At 38.9% G+C, this 17,617-nt stretch overlaps 1 protein-coding gene across 3 annotated transcripts; it reads right to left on the bottom strand.

Annotated features, from left to right (window-relative positions):
* Window positions 1-8,362: 8,362 nt before the first annotated feature.
* edn3b (endothelin 3b) lies at window positions 8,363-15,572 on the bottom strand. Of its 3 annotated transcripts, none has more exons than XM_042098326.1 (4): window positions 15,524-15,572; window positions 13,453-13,663; window positions 9,292-9,444; window positions 8,363-9,008 (listed from the first exon to the last, which is right to left on the bottom strand). In XM_042098326.1, the coding sequence occupies exons 2-4, from the start codon at window positions 13,629-13,631 to the stop codon at window positions 8,960-8,962; spliced, it is 381 nt and encodes a 126-aa protein (XP_041954260.1). In that variant the 5' UTR covers window positions 13,632-13,663; window positions 15,524-15,572; the 3' UTR covers window positions 8,363-8,959. The 3 variants fall into 3 exon arrangements, with proteins under 3 accessions (XP_041954260.1, XP_041954261.1, XP_041954259.1); XM_042098327.1 differs by lacking the exon at window positions 15,524-15,572 and adding an exon at window positions 15,213-15,224; XM_042098325.1 differs by lacking the exon at window positions 15,524-15,572 and adding an exon at window positions 13,974-14,045.
* Window positions 15,573-17,617: the final 2,045 nt, after the last annotated feature.

The raw sequence follows: 17,617 nt of genomic DNA, 5'->3' as shown, positions 1-17,617 counted from the left end.
GGACCCAAGTCCTTTTAGGCAAGTCCCTCCACTCGGCAGGCCATATTGCAACGCTTTTTGGGCACTTATCGTGCATCTATTTCAGCAGAAATGCGTGTGCGTAAGGCTTCACGACACCAATCTTGCTCCAGCGGCAAGATCACAACAGATGACATGATTGGCTCAATGTATTTTACAACACACCACATGATTGGCTCAATGTATTCACATGTCGACGTTTTGCCGTGGAAGGGTTGTGATATGTGTAGACAACTGCCATATTGGCGTTACAAACTAACCCCATGCATTACTATGGAGGATTTTTTGAGTGCTATATCTCCTCATTAGAAAGTCTCTGGTAAAACTGGTTGTTCTGGTACCCCCCCCCCCCCCCCCCCTCAAAAAAAAAAAAAAAGTAACTAAGTAACTTTTACTTAAAGTACATTTTAAATGAACTGCTTTTTACTTTTACTTGAGTACAGTTTCAGATCGGTATTTTAACTTGTACTTGAGTAATATTTAATCAAAGTATTGGTACTTTTACTTGAGTACAATATTTTCATACTTTTTCCACCTCTGTATAAAGTAGGTCTGTGTCTTGTCATTTGTGTTGCCTCATTAACTTTTTTCTTAGGCCTGTGTGAGGAAAAAAAAAAGGCCTGTGTGATGAAAACCTGAAAGATTTCGGTGATAAGAGGATGGAACAACAGGATGGGATTAAGCCATCTGATTCTGCAATACAGGCTCTGAAAGACTTCTGACCCTACGAGGCTTAATTAAAACAGATTAAAAATCAAATTAATAAAGATTTAAAAAGGCTGTGGATCATCAACTAAAAATCATCTAGGCCTAATCAACAAATCAAATATCAACTGAAAATAGGTTGTTCATATAGATTTTAAAGGTATTTTAAATTGACCCTGTTTCTTATTTTTCACAATTGTGGAAGTAAAAATATATCATGGATAGTTGGGATTCACCTTTAATAAATGACGACACACAAATATGTCTCTGTTCAGCAACAACTAAAATAGCTCTGGCTCTGATCTGTTGTATTCCTGTCTCCTGATTTGGCCCTGGTCTGGTCTTGATCTGACAGTCACAGTATAGTCAACACCTTCACAGGCAACTGTGTGGCTTAAAATTCCCATGGTCTGTAGTTCTCTGATAGTTGATGGCACTATGATGCAAGATAGGCCTATGCTTGTAACTTAAGATGCACAAAATATTGTTTCAATCTGATTACTCACGACAATCAAAAAATAAGGTTTTATTATAATACTCATATTGTTAGGTTTGTTGGAACTGTAGCAAAGTTCTCTTACATCACAGAGTAAGAGAGAAATATAAATAGCCTACCTCTAATGCACAGTGTATAGCAGCCTATTAGTCTTGGAGTTTGCTGACCTGACATTTTATTAGCAACAAATGCAATACACACTAGTGTTTTACTGGCGATATATGGTGCATATATGTGATCTCTGCCCCACTCAATATGTGGTGTAGGTGGTAATGGCATGTTTATAGTAACATAAAATTAAATATAAGAAAGTGCTCTGAACCACTAAAAATACCAACTGCACTTTAAGCTCCATCACAATTCTGTATCGTTCCATAGTGGAAATGCATGTTCCGAATGGGCTCACTTGTTGTCTTGGTGTATAGGCAGAGACTGATCTGGAATAAACCACTAAGGATCAGGATGCAATATTTTGACCAATAGGCCGAGTAGAAACCTCGCAGGACCCGTTAGATGTAGACGTCTGGTTGAGATTTGTGGCCTTTGTTCCATGCAAGCACATGTTCCGGGACCTGGCATCCTAAGGGATTGTGGTCAAGGGCTCAAGTCAAGCCGTGCCTCATTTCAACCCGTGAACACTTCATGTCATTGTGATCGGTGCCTTTGAAGAGCGGATATAAATATTACCTTCAAACAGGCACCAGATCTGTCACTGCTATAAAGTCCTCCAAGAAAGAGCAACATGTTTCAGCACTTCAGAACTAACTAGTTCTGTTTGTTTGCCTTTCCTCTTGATAAGATATCAGTGAGGCGCCTTTGCACATGTGAATGATGACAAATGATGCTAATATGGGATCATAATGACTGTGTCATATCCAATCTGATCATTCCTCTGTGTGTGGCAAGTTAGACACCACATGGTCCATATTTAATGGCAGAAAAGGACTCTGCACTAGAGGGCATCTTTTAGTTGAGGTTGTGTACAAGGTCAATTGGAATAGCGGGAAATTAGAAGCAATCAGGGTTTATGAATGTAACTGTAGCTCGTATTGGTAAGTGGGACCATTTGGCCAAATTACGCTAAAGTGCACATTCCTGAACTTTCATTGCTCTATGATATGAAACAGTGATGACCATTAAATATGCTTAGCCTATAACAAACTTTTGGTAAGTGTGATCCACCGGACTATTTTTGAGTTGCATTGACCTTACTGTGTGAGAATTTGCAGATTGTTATTTTCAGTTATTTGCAGGAATTCCTGATTGAAGACCCGCCAGTCTTCTCCTGTCAGTTCTCCAGATCTCTGTCTTTCTTTTTCTTCGTCTACATCTCCCTATTATTCACACTCTTTGACCCAAACAAACCATCACAGCACTACACTACATTTGCACTGCACTACACTGATTCATTTAGATTAATTTGTTTTGTTAAAGTGGTTTGTTTGAACACCAGGGTTTCACAACCAGAAACGATATTGAGAAAGCCTCACAACTTCACTAATTTGGATATTTATATTCACATATCTTATGGATTTACACCCACATACATGTTCTAGTTTTAATTGCCACTAAGTTCTTACAGGAAAAACCTGAATGCTTTGGGTGGACATTTTTCATCAGCTGTACCATGATATGCCGGCTGAGCAAAAATTTGGTTGACTTCTCCTTAGATAGTGTTACATCAGTTTCAGCTGCAAGCCCATTTGATACAGTATCTTGTGGTTAATACTGCACACTCACTGTTGGGCTAGTTAATTAGAGGTTAACCACAGAAGATTTTTGCCTGGGCAAATCTTAAGCTTGTTGATGTCAGTTTATCTGTGTATGTGTGTGTGTCTGTGTGTTAATGTGCATGTGTGTAAGTTGTGTTTTAAAATGTAGGGACTTACTTGGACCATACAGAATGATTATATTGCCATGCTGGATTCATGGAACATTCATGAAGATTGTGCTCAGGCTTCCTCGTGAATAGTTGCGTATCATTTTGCACTTTATCACCCCAAAACCTCCCCAGATGAAGAAACCACAAGCTTCAGGGTATTGATTATTGTGGAAACCACTGTTTTTTTTCTGGTGAAGTTAGCAGAATGGGAGAAATGCTGCATAAGAATGTCGTGGATTTAGTCAATTGCTGGCTTTTGAGGTCATATTGTCCAAGTTGTCCCAGGCTTGGCAAAGCTTTGCTGCACACCCTTTTTACAACCTTTATCAGAGCAGAGTTGTGACTGTGTGAAAAGAGTTGCAGATACATTTCACCCTGGGTTCAGGCCAACATCATTAGCAAAGATAAGAGTTATTACTTTTACAATTAATGTATAAGCTTATAATTTCACATGGTGTTCAATCGTTATATGAACTTGTTGGGAAAATATAGACCTTTAAATAATAGGTTACAACCTCTCTAATATGTTTGACCTTAACTTGTGAGACATTGGCAGACCGAAATCATTAGGCATTGTCCTGTCTCAGTTTTACACGCTATCCTCGTCAAGCGTAAACTCACAGAACAAGCTGGAGTCAGGTCATAGGTTTCAAATAAGTTTCAGCTATAAAGATTTACTTTAATAGACTGTCCTCGCTATAATTTCCTCTGAGTGGCTTTTACTTAACCCATTTCTTCATATCACAGTATTAGATATATACATTGATATATTTTACAACTTCATTAACAACATAATTTCACAGTGGTGTCATTTCATAGTACAACTTCTCTGACAATAAGCAAATTTGATATCTTTCACCCTGTCTATAAATCATAATAACACTGGTGTAATAGGTGTAGCAGCTTCTAAAAAATGTTAATGAAATTAGACAATGTATTGTGTAGATGTTATGTCTAAATTCTTTCTAAACACTTGGAAGACACACTCAACTGTGTAATCCTAGGAAAGCTGAGTGAGGAAAGGGCATTTCCTGGGGTCCAGGGCACAAGAGGGTGAAATTTCTTGTTTTTTTAAACACCTCTTTAGGGAACATAGGGAAAAGATTATCTCGGGTGCAACCTCAACTCTCCCTCAGCTTCCAACTTCCTGGGCAGCCTCTCCTCCTCCTCTTCCTACCGAGGCATGTGGAGTAAATGTGAGGTATTTTGGTGGAAAACATCCCCCCAGTTCTCTGGACTGTGACCAAGCTCTCCCTAGCCTTGAGATCAGGCCCTTAAGCAGCGCTGGATTTGGGCTGGAATGCCAGCGATGAGGGTAATTGTCCTACGCTGGGACCAGTAGCCTCTCGGTCAGCACATGGTGTGCCGTCTGGATCGCGGCTGCGCGACCCTTAAACGGTGCGTAATGTGTATCTCGACTTGACACGAATCCCAAGCAACCTCTTCCAGCCCTGAGATTGTGGTTGAATGTTCTCGTCTCCATGGGTGTGGATTAACAAGGGTTGCCACATGTTCCATTGCTGCACAAGCATGTGACTTAAAGTGCTTGTGAATTCAGTCACTTTGGCTACTACTTATTTGTTTCTCTCTACAGAGTTCGATATTGGCAGCCATTATCAGTTATGATGAAGGGACTTGAGCTGTATGTGTTACTGTAGTGGTCCTTTCCAATATGGTGATCTTAGATGATAACACTGAGCCTCGTTTTCCATGGTCATTTGTCTTAGAGTTTGTTTCCTCTCTTTCTCTCTCTCCCAAAAGTAGTTAGGCAACTATGATGGTCTCATTTTGTGTGCCCACTTTGTCTGATTTGTCATTGGAATTTTGTCTGTACCTGGCACACTCAAATACAAACTCATAACTGTGGTTTTGCAAATTGCCCCCCCATTACGATCTGTCTCCAAGCATTGTGTTAGTGAATGCTGACTGGGTGAAGTTTGTTCAATCTCTTTGCCGCCATCTCTGTCTCTTCGCCTGGATGTTTGCTGATTGGTGGAGCCTGGAAAACCATGGCTTTTGAAACAGCCCTGCCCCACCCAACTCCCTCCGATAATACTGGTGAAAACTGATCTGGGACTATAGGTTGTAGGATCAATAGGCTATAGGTTAAATATCCATATTACCGTATATACTTCACCCTCCAGATACTGACACTCTTGGCAATTCCCAATAATGCCTACACCAAGACCTCCCACAGTGAGAATAGAGAAGTTCTCTATTCTCAAGTTCTATCTCTGAAGTGACCTTTATATAGAATAAGCCTTAGCCTGTACTTACAGTATGAGCTTCATTGTCCATTACAGACTGACTCTGGAAAACAAAGCCCCTCACTATAATGCTGTTCTGCAATATATAAGGATTTGCAGGACTAAAGGTGAAGAAAACAGACACAGTGTGTTGATAATGCTGCGGCAAGATGGTCATTATGTAATCTCTGTGGCCAGGCCCGGCAATGAATATTGTGCTCAGCTCTTCTCTTTTTTAATGTCTCCAGAATTCAGACGCTGTTATTATTGTTTGGGTTTCAGAAATGATTTTTTGTTTTGAAAAAGCTGAAGCATTGTCTATGCTGCTAAAATCTCTGGCAATGTTTTCAGGCTTTGAGCAGCACACACAATTTTGTGCTTCTCCTTTACTTGAGAAAGCCCAGGGAGTGATAAGTCCCTCTACATGAAAAATCTGTGTGGCCCCCTGAGTGTGTGTTCAAATATTAAAGCAGCACTGGCACACTTCCTGTGATTTAGGTTCTTTTAATGGTCCCTGTGCTGATGGACCCACCAAGGTGCCTTTCACAGTTGTGAAATTAATTCACTCAGACCTCTGAACGCTGGAACTCATCTCGAGTTCTGCAGCACAAGGATCAGGATGGGAAGTGGGGGATTTTTCATAAAAAAGAAAAAAAAACATGACAGTGAAGAGAGAAGAAGGGAGAGAGAGAGAGACAGAGTGTGAGAGAGAGAGAGATTGTCAGGTTACTTAATTGTCCATGAAATATAATTCTCCTCTTTTCCTCTAGACAATTAACCTGCAGACTCTCATATGAGGCCTGACGTTGATTTACACAGGATGTCTATGGAGCATGATTATGTACAGTCCCTGTGTGCACAGTCTGACCTGAGCTTCACTTTTTCTTGTCACTATAGGTAAGCGTAATGGATGAAATGAAGGCTCTTTGGATGAGATTTCCAACATGAGTGAGGAAACAGTGATTGGGGATATATACTGGCTTTCCTGGTCGAAAAGGAGAAAAAAGAACATTCTCCTCTCAACTTACATGAATGGATTTGTGTAATGCTTCCTCGGGTTCTTTGTACATCTAAATGTCTGTAGGACACCACAGTAGCAACTGGCTGTGTTTATCCTTCTCATAAAAAAACACAGTCAATTGTAAAAAGCATGGTGTAAACAGCAACCAAGACAGTCTACATTTAGACTGCAATGTTGTGCAGTGTATACAGGTTCTCAGAGTGTGTCAGGGACCACTAAGAACAACTTCATCACACCAGTTCAACTGCCAAATAAGACTCTGGGTGCACAGTTGATATGGTTATCAAGACCACTGAATTGATAAACACATGCAGGGTGTATGCATTATTCAGTGACATTCCATCAGTTTGATATTGTGAATTGCTTTAATAATGTTCCAATATCCTCTTTTCCTTCTGTCTTCAGTATGTTCACTTTGTAATGCCATAACTTACAAGCATATGCAGCATACGTTTGTGATAGTGCTTAAACAATGTCTGTAAATACTTTTCAGTGCAAACATAGTGCTTAAGACAACATTTATTTGAATATCTGTATCTATCTTAGCGATATAAATTAACATTAACAAACACCTTACAGAAATAATGAATTAACAAAGCATAGATTTATTCTACTCAGAGACAGAGCACATCATGAATATTCATGGATTATTTGACATGCATCAGGTTAGTAGATGATTTGCTGATACACACTTAGTATCTAGTATCTCTCAGGTACTAGTACTTAGTATCTTCTCAGGTTACTTAATGCCTGTGTATATGAAAGTCACAGTATTATTAAAGGTGATCTAAGCGATGTTGGGTAACAACATCACTTCTGTTGACGTTTAAACTAGGGCTGTCAAAATATTAATTAATTTCGATTAATTCATTTAAGAAAAAATAACTGATTAAAAAAATTAGTGCAGATTAATCGATTCCGTATGACTTTTGACCCCGAGCCTTTCTAGTCAGTAAAAATTAGACTGTAAAATGAAGAAGAGAGAAGAAAACGTGCTGCCTGGATCATTGATTGGAACATTTACTTTTAAAAAATGGCCTGATGGTGTTGATAAAAAATAAAGTGTTGAAAATAAAGTCCTCTGCAATGTCTGCAGCAAGGAATTTGCATATCACCGGAGTTCATCAACTCTATAGTCGCACATCAATGCAAAGAAATAAGTGTTGATATTGAGGGGAGTGTTAATTAATTTTCATTGTGTCCCCTAGGTTATATCTGTGGCCTGAAATGCCTTGTATGTGAAAAATGTCTTGTATGTGTCTTCCCGAAGCACATTTTAATTTATTTCCTCAGCATATTAGGTCATATCATAGATTATTATGGCAATTATTTGAACAGTGAAAATAATAATACAAGAGTTTTTGAACTTTAATGTCACTAATGCTGATTATTCCATGATTCATTTGAATTTAAATATTTAAAATACCTTCACAGCAAAAAATATATATATGCGATTAATTTAGATTAATTAATCACAGAGTATGTAATTAATTAGATTCATTTTTTTAATCAATTGACAGCCCTAGTTTAAACAAAACAGAGAGCTTACTTGCCCCTCCCTCCCGTGCAACTGAAAATCTCCTGAACTCCCCATCTCGTCAGTGATTGGCTGGAACAGTTTGTTATGTTTCATGGTCCAGGCTGGACCAGGCTGTTTTTGTTGCCGATTTTGGAGCTGTCCACAGACACTGCATTTTTTAAACAGTGTCAGACAGCAGATGTTTGCTGTATGTGACAAAAAATGTTTTAGCTTAGAAAAAGTAAGATTGCTTAGATCACCTTTAATGAGGATTGCTGCACAGTCCAGGAAGAGAGTGTAGTGGCCATTAGGAGCTGTTTTCAGTTGAGCTGAAAGTCAGTCACTGCTGACAGTCATTGAATTTGTTGAAAAAAAGATCTGTTACATCATGAAAGCACACACAGGCTACTTTCATCATATGAAAACACAAAGTCTGTCATCTTTATGTATATACGGCATATTTACATATACTATGTGTTATATTAATAAAGGTTATGAGACATCTCTCTTGTAGTTGAGCAAGCGTGTCACGGACACAAATAGCCACAAATGAAGAATGATTGGCATTTGTCTCATGTGTAAGGCAATCTCTCGGTCATCTTGGAGAATTTCAGTTGCTCATATTCAGATCTTTTATTGAAGTCTTAGCGATGATGTGTCTTGTGCCTTGTAGAGTGCACATGTTGAGAGGATGGTTGTAATAAACACGTTGGCATTAGCCAGTCTTTTACTTAAATTGGATGATTTTCTCATTTCCATGAAAGCAAGCGATTCGGTCTGTAGTGGGTCTTATACTTTGATCATTCGCCTCGGATGACTTCGTCTGGGATGACTTGGATTGCTTTTCATGCCTTTCCATGCTTCCATGTGCTATGGGTAGTTTGTCCTCTGAAACTCATAAATCCCTAGCAGGGTGTCCACAATTTCAACTAACGCAGCTGGATTTCCCAGAAAATGTTCCTTCATGTCTCTGTATTAAGCCTATGTCATAACTACACATCAGTTTATGGCAGGGGATTGGAATGCAGTCTTTCATGGTATCTGATATAGAATTGCCCAGGCTTACAGAGGTCTATCCTGGGCCCTGTTCTCTTGGTGTCCGGCCTGTAGATGTCTGGGACCTACAAAATAAGAAGGGCAAATGGTTTCTCTTATCATTTATTTTTCTAAACCACATTTTGTCATTGCAACTATAGCTACAACATTCATCTACCTTTGAGATACAATATGTACTGAAGACTTCCTATAAAAAAAGTTTTTTTTCCTACAGTATGAAGACTATCACCACTTATAAATGAATCATATGGACTGATATGTTCATTTGCATGTCATCATTATTGGTATATGCCATGGAAGATTCAAAAAGAGCTTATTATAGAGGAATTCAGCAAGAAATCATAGTACCTTAGACAGAAGCCTGCACACTGCTGATCCCATTGGTCTGCGCACACACACCGCTGCAATTCCTCCCTTCTCATGCAAGAACCCAAACATCTACTGGAGCGTTTAATTCGCTGGGATCCCCGGTAGTTGGACATACCATAGGGCACTGTGCGCCTGTCAAGATCAAACATAAGCATACAGCATCAGTTAATGTCATGCAAAGCAAATGACAATGCACTAGACTTAGTATATCTATACACCTACAGTAACACATGCTAGTGTGCATTACTTCCTTTTTGAGAATTAAATTACATCTCACATACTGCATGAAAAAGTAATTCAATAAAAAGTCAAAGTACATACATGTACTTATCCAGGTTACACAATGAAACAATGTCTTCTACTATTTAAGCCAATATTAAAACCAAGACCATCTCCATCAAAACTGTCTGGCATGAATGTTGCTAATATTTGCCGCCCTTGCCATGCACTTTTGCCATAAAACCTTCAGAGGAGTCTATATTTCCCCTCATCAAACAGCCAGATGTTTTGGTTTGAAGAAATCAGTTTAAATTAGAACCATGTACAGTAAGGGCATATTTCTGTTTCTGCGGAATACAAAACATTTTGTCTTCTGACATAAACATAAAATCCCCTTTCAAAGCTTGGGAGAGGTTAATTGTCACCACCTATTTATTTGAATACGTTTTGATTTGCTTTGAAAATTAAAAAATGCACAATATTGTCCAAAGATCACATTGTGTCTGCAAACAATAGTTTTAGTCCATGGTCAGACAATATTCACACAAGCCTTGAATAGGGAACTTCATGACAGACGACACCTCACGTATTTAGAGTTGCTTACGCTCAACATTGACTGGCCTCTTATATTTAACTTGACATCTTTGACAGTAATCTGTTTCATTATAGCCCAATATTCTACTTCAATAAATAATAAATAATAATAAATAAACCAAAACTGAAATAATAAACATGTGTGGACGGACGGAGCAACGCGTGTGTGGTTATATTGACCACATGTTGGTAATATTTATCGCGGTCAGCTAGAGCTGTTGCTTGTTTTCTGGCACAGAGTAGAGCAGGGGTATATTAATGATCTGGAGGCCTGTTCACCCGGTCCCACCAACACTTACACACATCTTGATCTATTGTCCTTCCCAGTGAGTGTGCACAAACTGCCTGTGCATTTAGCCTTTAGATGCTTTGCAGATGCAATATGTTCTCTCTCTATACTTTAGCTGTTTTCTTTCTGTCTTTTTTGCAGTGCATGGTGGGCACACTGAATGAGACAGAAAAAAATGTGGTCCACTTCCTTTCTTGAAACATTGCTCATTTTTTTCTTTTTTCTTGGACAATAATAACAGTAAAAGAAACTAAAGTGGGTTGAAGTGAGACCTGACTGGGCAGCGAATGTGCAGACCCCGGGAGATAAAATGTGCTGGGCACCTCCAGAGACAAGACAAGTGGGGCCTTGGCATGGATATAAAAGGTAGGGAAGGAATGTTTTCATTGCACCTTGCCAGGATGCCTTGGGAGTGTATACGAGTCTGTACAACAAAGGCTTCAAGAAAATGGTGAACGCAGCCAGATCGGAGAAGCCCAGTGATATGAGGGTAAAACCACATGTTGGACCACGCACATCTGGACACTGATAAGTAGAGCTCCCGGGATGCTGCTTAGATAGGGTACTAAGACATCATTTGATTTTAATACTTGATATGGTGGTACAAATGTTTCTAAAAAATCATCTTAGCTTGCTGGGGTGTTCACCACAGTCTAAAAAGCCTTAGTGGTTGTGGTAGTATTAAGTGTAAAAACAAAACTTTCCAACACAGATTTTCAAAGTGATGCAGTCAAGGATTCCAGATGTTATTGGAAGATACCTGTCATATGTAGAGAAATACACACCCATCATTATGGCTAACCCCGGTGCGTGGAATATTTAACCCAGCAATGGCGGCAGGGTCCTCCAACACATGCAGAGGATGAAATGCACCGGCTCTGAACTCATCAAAGCCTACTTGCAAAAAACAAACTGCAGCATGACCGTCTGGGCTCAATGACTACTCTGCACTCTTTCACTTACTCATCACATACTATCCCTTTCTTTTTCTCCATCTCCCTCTCTCTTTCCACAATTCTCTTTCTCTCTTGCCTCCTCCCCTCTGTTTCCCTTTATTTTGGCTATATCTATCACTCTCTCTCTCTCTTTCCACATTGTTCTCTCTTCTCTTTTTCTTTCTCTTTATTTTCCCCTTTCTGTTGTTCTTTTTCTCTCTCCCCTTTCTCTCTTCCTCTTTAATGCTTTCTCTTTCTCTGTCTGTCTGTCTGTCTCATCTGTTAGGACTTACAGAGCTTCAGATTCTAATGAAAAAGTTCTTTCTGATCCGTGTCCACTCTGTCCAAACAGCTTTAAGCTCATACAAATGGAATTTATGTTTGCGGCATCCATTTTCCATTCAGCTGAGGGATGTCATGTAAACCAGTCTGTCGTGACCACGGAGTCCTGACACAAACGCCACACACACATCAAGCGTCACACACAACAAACACACAAACCCATAATCAAGAGTCTGTTAACGGACAAACCGTCCATGAGAAGATAGTAGCATACTTCATAATAAATTCCCCTTTATTGACTAAATATATATCTCTCTTCGTAGAATTGTGTCCACAGCTGTGTATATCTGAAAGTAACTCTACAAAGACACAAGAATTAAATAAAGAGGACATCTAAATGATGAGATTAAGAGCCCCTTAGTTAATTGAACAATTACAAAATGTGGAATGTCTTAATTCAGCACATCAGGACCATGGACAGAGGTTATTTCCTCAGAAACGACAAATGTAAACATCCCTCACTAATCATTCAGACATAAACTGTGTAATTGATACATCTGTTGCTAATAGGCGTTATGAAAGTAAAAAAAAGAAAAACATTTATGAAAGACAGTTATGAAAGACAAAATCATTTCAAACCATGTCAAATTACATTGAGACTCTTTTTACTGCCCAGGGCTGCACACATAATTCCAAATACACACAAATTAACAACAGAGCCTTTAAACAAAAAAGTATGCTTATGTTTCCAAACCCACCTCTTGACATTGAGGGAACTTTAAAAACCATGGACAATTTCTGGATTGTGAGTATAATGACAAGTGCTTCTGGTTAAAGCCAAAAGTCATTGAAATTATTAAGTATTTGTTACATAGTCTATTGAATTTGCCAAGCTCTGGGGGAATTAATCAGATGTCATAAATCTTTTCGCAGAATTTTTTGCCTTTCAACTGTCCCAGATTCCTATCCCCCACTGGTCTTGTTATGAAATGTGCTTTTTTTCACCACAAACATGGCAATGTTCACCATAGTGAAGTATTTTCAACTGCACCTGACTACTACTTGACGTGGACTTGACTACCCTTGTCAACATATCAATAACTTTATAATTTAGAAAAAAACAAACAAACCATATCATAACATTTATATGTGTAAATAGAGAGTTGGAAGTGGCAGTCCTCTAGGGTAAATAAGAATGAGAAATGTCACTAGTATGGAGACATCTTAATGCATTTGAAGAAAGATACTGTCTAACTCCGAGAGGGAATTAGGCCAATTTAGTTTATTTAACAAGAGTTGGCAAAATGACATCACCAGGTTTTACAACCATTAACAAAATCAACGCTCAAAAGGTGAGGCAGAGATGAGAGAGACATCTCTTCAAACAGAAAAGTACAAGGGTTATTCCATAAGATGAGCCGGTTGAATATAAAGTAAATTCTTCTCGAATTGTCTCTCTATCCACATACAACTCACCAGACCCGAAACTCACTCTCGACAACGAAGCGACTGTGAAACGTAACAATGAGACTGTCAATACCTTTTGAAGCAACAACACAACAACCACAACATCCCCTGAAAAGTATCCAACTTCAAACACTTTTATGTTTGCAGTGTTATATTTGCAGATGGACCACACCTGTCGTTAGCTACTATAAAACGCGGTGGGATGCCACATAATGCCACACTCACGGGGGTCATTCGCAACACGCCTCAGTAGGCTAGGTTAAATCCGAGAAAACACCTCTGGAATTCTCCCGGAAATCACACTGGTACAGAGAGCAACAATGACATTTTTTCCTTCACATTAGATATTCTTACTCTGGCGTATTTATCCAAATGATATCCAGATGGCAGTAGTAGACGCACTCCTTGTCCTTGTAGGAGTAACACGTACACCGCTTGATTCTTGCATGGGACGAGCCTCTCTGGTCCAGGTGAGCTGATCCTCCAGGGTGTTCTTTGAGTGGGGGAGAGTCTACCTTCGGGATCAACTGCATCTCTCCGAGATTTCTCCCTGCTCTTGATGCCTCTAATTATAGGCATAATGCATGAGGAAAATAAGACAAAACACTCAATACTGAAACGCTCAAACAATGGGTTAAAATTAAATGATTAAAACAAATGCTGAGACGTTCAACCAGAAAGGTCTGACAATACTGTTTCACAATTGTCCTTGAAAATTTCCAAATACAGACAGCGGTAATCGCACAAATGCATGCACATAGTAGGCTAGCCTAAAAGCCATTCAAAAACGGCCAACCGAATCTAACTATAACTGATAGAAAAATCAGCCCACCGCCAAACTTCCCCCAAAGACCCACAGTAGGAGTCAAGCTTACCCATCATTACAAGAAGACACGCGAAAAGCAAAATCCCAAGATCATTGCATATCCCGGCCATCACAGAAAATCCAAAGAAACGATTGTTCTCGGTAAATAATGTTGCCTATTCTTATTAACAAGATGAATTTTAGAAGTTACAAGTATGCTATTCTTTTTTTCAATAAAATATCTCCAATATCGTAAGGATTGATCTCCATTTCGCTGACATGGTCTGAGTTGTCCGACATAAAATCCAGTGAAAAAACATTTCATTCGTATTGCTATTTAGCGCCTTTATTTCAAGCCTAATGACTGACGCTTGACTTGGAGCTCCAGCAGTGAAGTTGTCATCTCTGTCTTTGCAGAGAGACTAAGTATGGAGTTTTATGAGGCTCAGTAATGTAGCCTACTTCCCGTAGATCTCAGCGTGCATGGCGCACACACTTAGCATAGTAGTGTCCATGGCTACCCTATATCCATCCCTAACATTCACGCCCTGAAGGAGGTTCTTGCACACATTGTTTTCAAAACACTCCATGCATCCCTTGATCACTGTAATCCATATTCACATAGTAAAAAAGCCTAACACGGTGTTAAATGAAACATGTAGTTTTCTAGTCTCCTCTCTGAAAGGACCAGCATGAGATTTAAGAGTAAACTCTCTGTTCCAATCTTCAGACTTGCTACAGATGCTGTGCAGATGCTGGAGTTGGTTGGATAACTTAAAGACAGTGGCAAACAGCCAAGTAGTTGATCTTTTCCAATACTTAAAGTCCTTGCTGGTCAGAAACTGCCTCAACAAATTTAATAGTGAAGAATGTTTATGTTGTGTATAGGCTATTTGTTTTCATACAGTGAGACAATAGCCTACATGTAATGCATATCTGTTAAAGAACCTCACAACCTACATACAGTACGAAGTTATTAGATATACACCCCTAATTTTAAGCAAAATGTTGACTTTAGATTTATCTGATTCAAAATGACAATTTGGAGACATACATTGCTGCTCATTATGCCAAATGCCATAATTTAGGTGAACCTGGTTTTGTCGGTTAAAGTTTTTTTTTTTGCTGTTTCTTGTTGTCAAGGGGTAACTCAATAAGATTAGAGAGGGTGCCCGGTGATATCCCTTGGGCAATTCTCGATATTAAGCCTTTCTTGTCCAATGTGTTGAATATAAGGCGAGGCACCACAGGTAAATAAGGTAAAAAATTAACAGATATCACTTTGAAACTTTCCCAGTTGATTACTTACATTAAAGGAGAATTCCGGTGTGATATTGACCTAAAGTGTATCGAAACATGATACCGAGTGTGAACGTATGTCTCATAGCCCATCTCAGCTTGTCCCCTGCACTCCAAAATCTGGCGCTAGTTAGCCGATGCTACCAACATCTTTTTCAATAGTGGTGCTTCGGCATCGGGCTAGCCATGCAAATAAATCACTGTTTTACACCCATTTACAAGGCTCAATGTATCTCCACACTTCATTGGTAGACTTCCGAGGGCCCTGACATTTAAAACGAGACATTGAGAACTTTGAAAAAGCACTGGTAGTTTACTTACAAGACGATTTATACAGACAGTATCTTCACGAAGTTTAGCGTTTGCAGCCATCTTGAATTTAGTCACGATAAGTCGAGCAACCAGTAAGAATGAACAGCTATGATAAGGGATCAGATTCCAAAAATAATTCAGTGGAAATGCATGGATTCCAGTTGCTGCTACTGGAAGAAACTGGAATCCATGCATTTCCACTGAATTATTTTTGGAATCTGATCCCTTATCATACCTGTTCATTCTTACTCGTTGCTTGACTTATCGTGACTAAATTCAAGATGGCTGCAAACGTTAAACTTCATGAAGATACTGTCTGTATAAATCGTCTTGTAAGTAAACTACCAGTGCTTTTTCAAAGTTCTCAATGTCTCGTTTTAAATGTCAGGGCCCTAGGAAGTCTACCAATGAAGTGTGGAGATACATTGAGCCTCGTAAATGGGTGTAAAACAGTGATTTATTTGCATGGCTAGCCCGATGCCGAAGCACCACTACTGAAAAAGTTGTTGGTAGCATCGGCTAACTAGCGCCAGATTTTGGAGTGCAGGGGACAAGTCGAGATGGGCTATGAGACATAAGTTCACACTCGGTATCATGTTTCAATACACTTTAGGTCAATATCACACCGGAATTCTCCTTTAATATGGAAACATGTATTTCAAGTTATCTGTAATATAAAGTTTAAATATGCAAATTAAGCATAATCCAATTAAATATGTGCTGATTTGCATAAACTAAAAAAGACTAAATCGGAACATTGGATGAAGCCAGGTTCAAAATTACTTTTTCATTGTGTTGACATACTAGATGAAAAGTCTTTACACAGGGAATTTTAGATATCTCTTTTATTTCTTCCGTAAATCAGAAAGTACTGCCAATAGCCTTAAAAAATACATTTTGTCCATGTTTTTAGAAATAAAATGTCATATAAAAAGGCTAGGAATAATATATCAACAAACCCCTCTGTAGAAGCCTTCTAAATATAGTTAGGTATAAGACTGGAAAGTTTGGTGTATGTAGGTGCTTCTGAAGTGCAGATTTCATTCTCAGAGTGGGAGAGGAAACTAATCCATGGGTGCTACTTGCTAGCATCTCTCACTAGCACGTCTATGGTGTGGATGGAGGTTTACCAGAGACTTTCTAATGAAGGGTCACAGCACTCAAAAAATCCTCCATAGAAATGCATGGAGTTAGTTTGTAACGCCAATATGGCAGTTGTCTACACATATCCCGCCCCTTCCGCGGCAAAAATGTCAACATGTGAATACATTGTGCCAATGATGTGGGGTGTTGTGAATACATTGTGCCAATCATGTGTTGTGATCTCACTGCTGGAGCAAGGTTGGTGTTGTGAAGTCTTGCACACGCCGAAATAGATGTCTGTTAAGTGCCCAAAAAGCGCTACAATATGGCTGCTGAGTGGAAGGACTTGCCTAAACTGCTCTCTATTAGCTGACAGGGTGTCTGTTCTACTGTTCTAATATGTAAAAAATATACATTTATTTTTATTCTTTATTGCAGTAGTAGTCTATGCTCAGAGCCTAAACTCGTCATTCAAAAAGAGAATATTCATTTTTAAGTATTGAAGTATTTGGAGCCTGAAACAAAGGAATACTTCAGTTGGAAATTCAACTGCCATTTGAAGAAAGATTAATTGATTTGTTACTGAGCCCAACCAGTCTACCAGAAAATGTCAAACTTGCACCAAACTACATTTTGGAGATGATCAGATGTGGCTGCAAGAGTGAAAATCCTTGAATCCTTGACTTGCTCTAACAGATGCAGTTGCCAGGTTAATGGTGCCTTGCACAATGTTCTTTGCATGTTTTATGGTAGGATGAGCCAGAACTGGACAATTATCAGAACTAGAACTAGAACTATCATACTAGAGGAAAAGTGCACATATTCAGAATTATTACAGACAATATCTGAAATTATAAATTCATTATTTGACATAGAAAAGGGTGTTATTTTCCCAATTTGAATGCATGAAGTATTGTCTGAATAACTATCACACTGCAAACTGTATTTTAGTACATTCTATTTGAGTTGATTATTTGCTTTTCCTATTTTTTTTTTCTTCATGATTTCGGCACATAGGGC

This window comes from Alosa sapidissima, chromosome 7 (genome assembly GCF_018492685.1).
Source record: "Alosa sapidissima isolate fAloSap1 chromosome 7, fAloSap1.pri, whole genome shotgun sequence".
NCBI classification, from domain to species: Eukaryota; Metazoa; Chordata; class Actinopteri; order Clupeiformes; family Clupeidae; genus Alosa; species Alosa sapidissima.
This window is presented reverse-complemented; position numbering and strand designations above follow the sequence as displayed.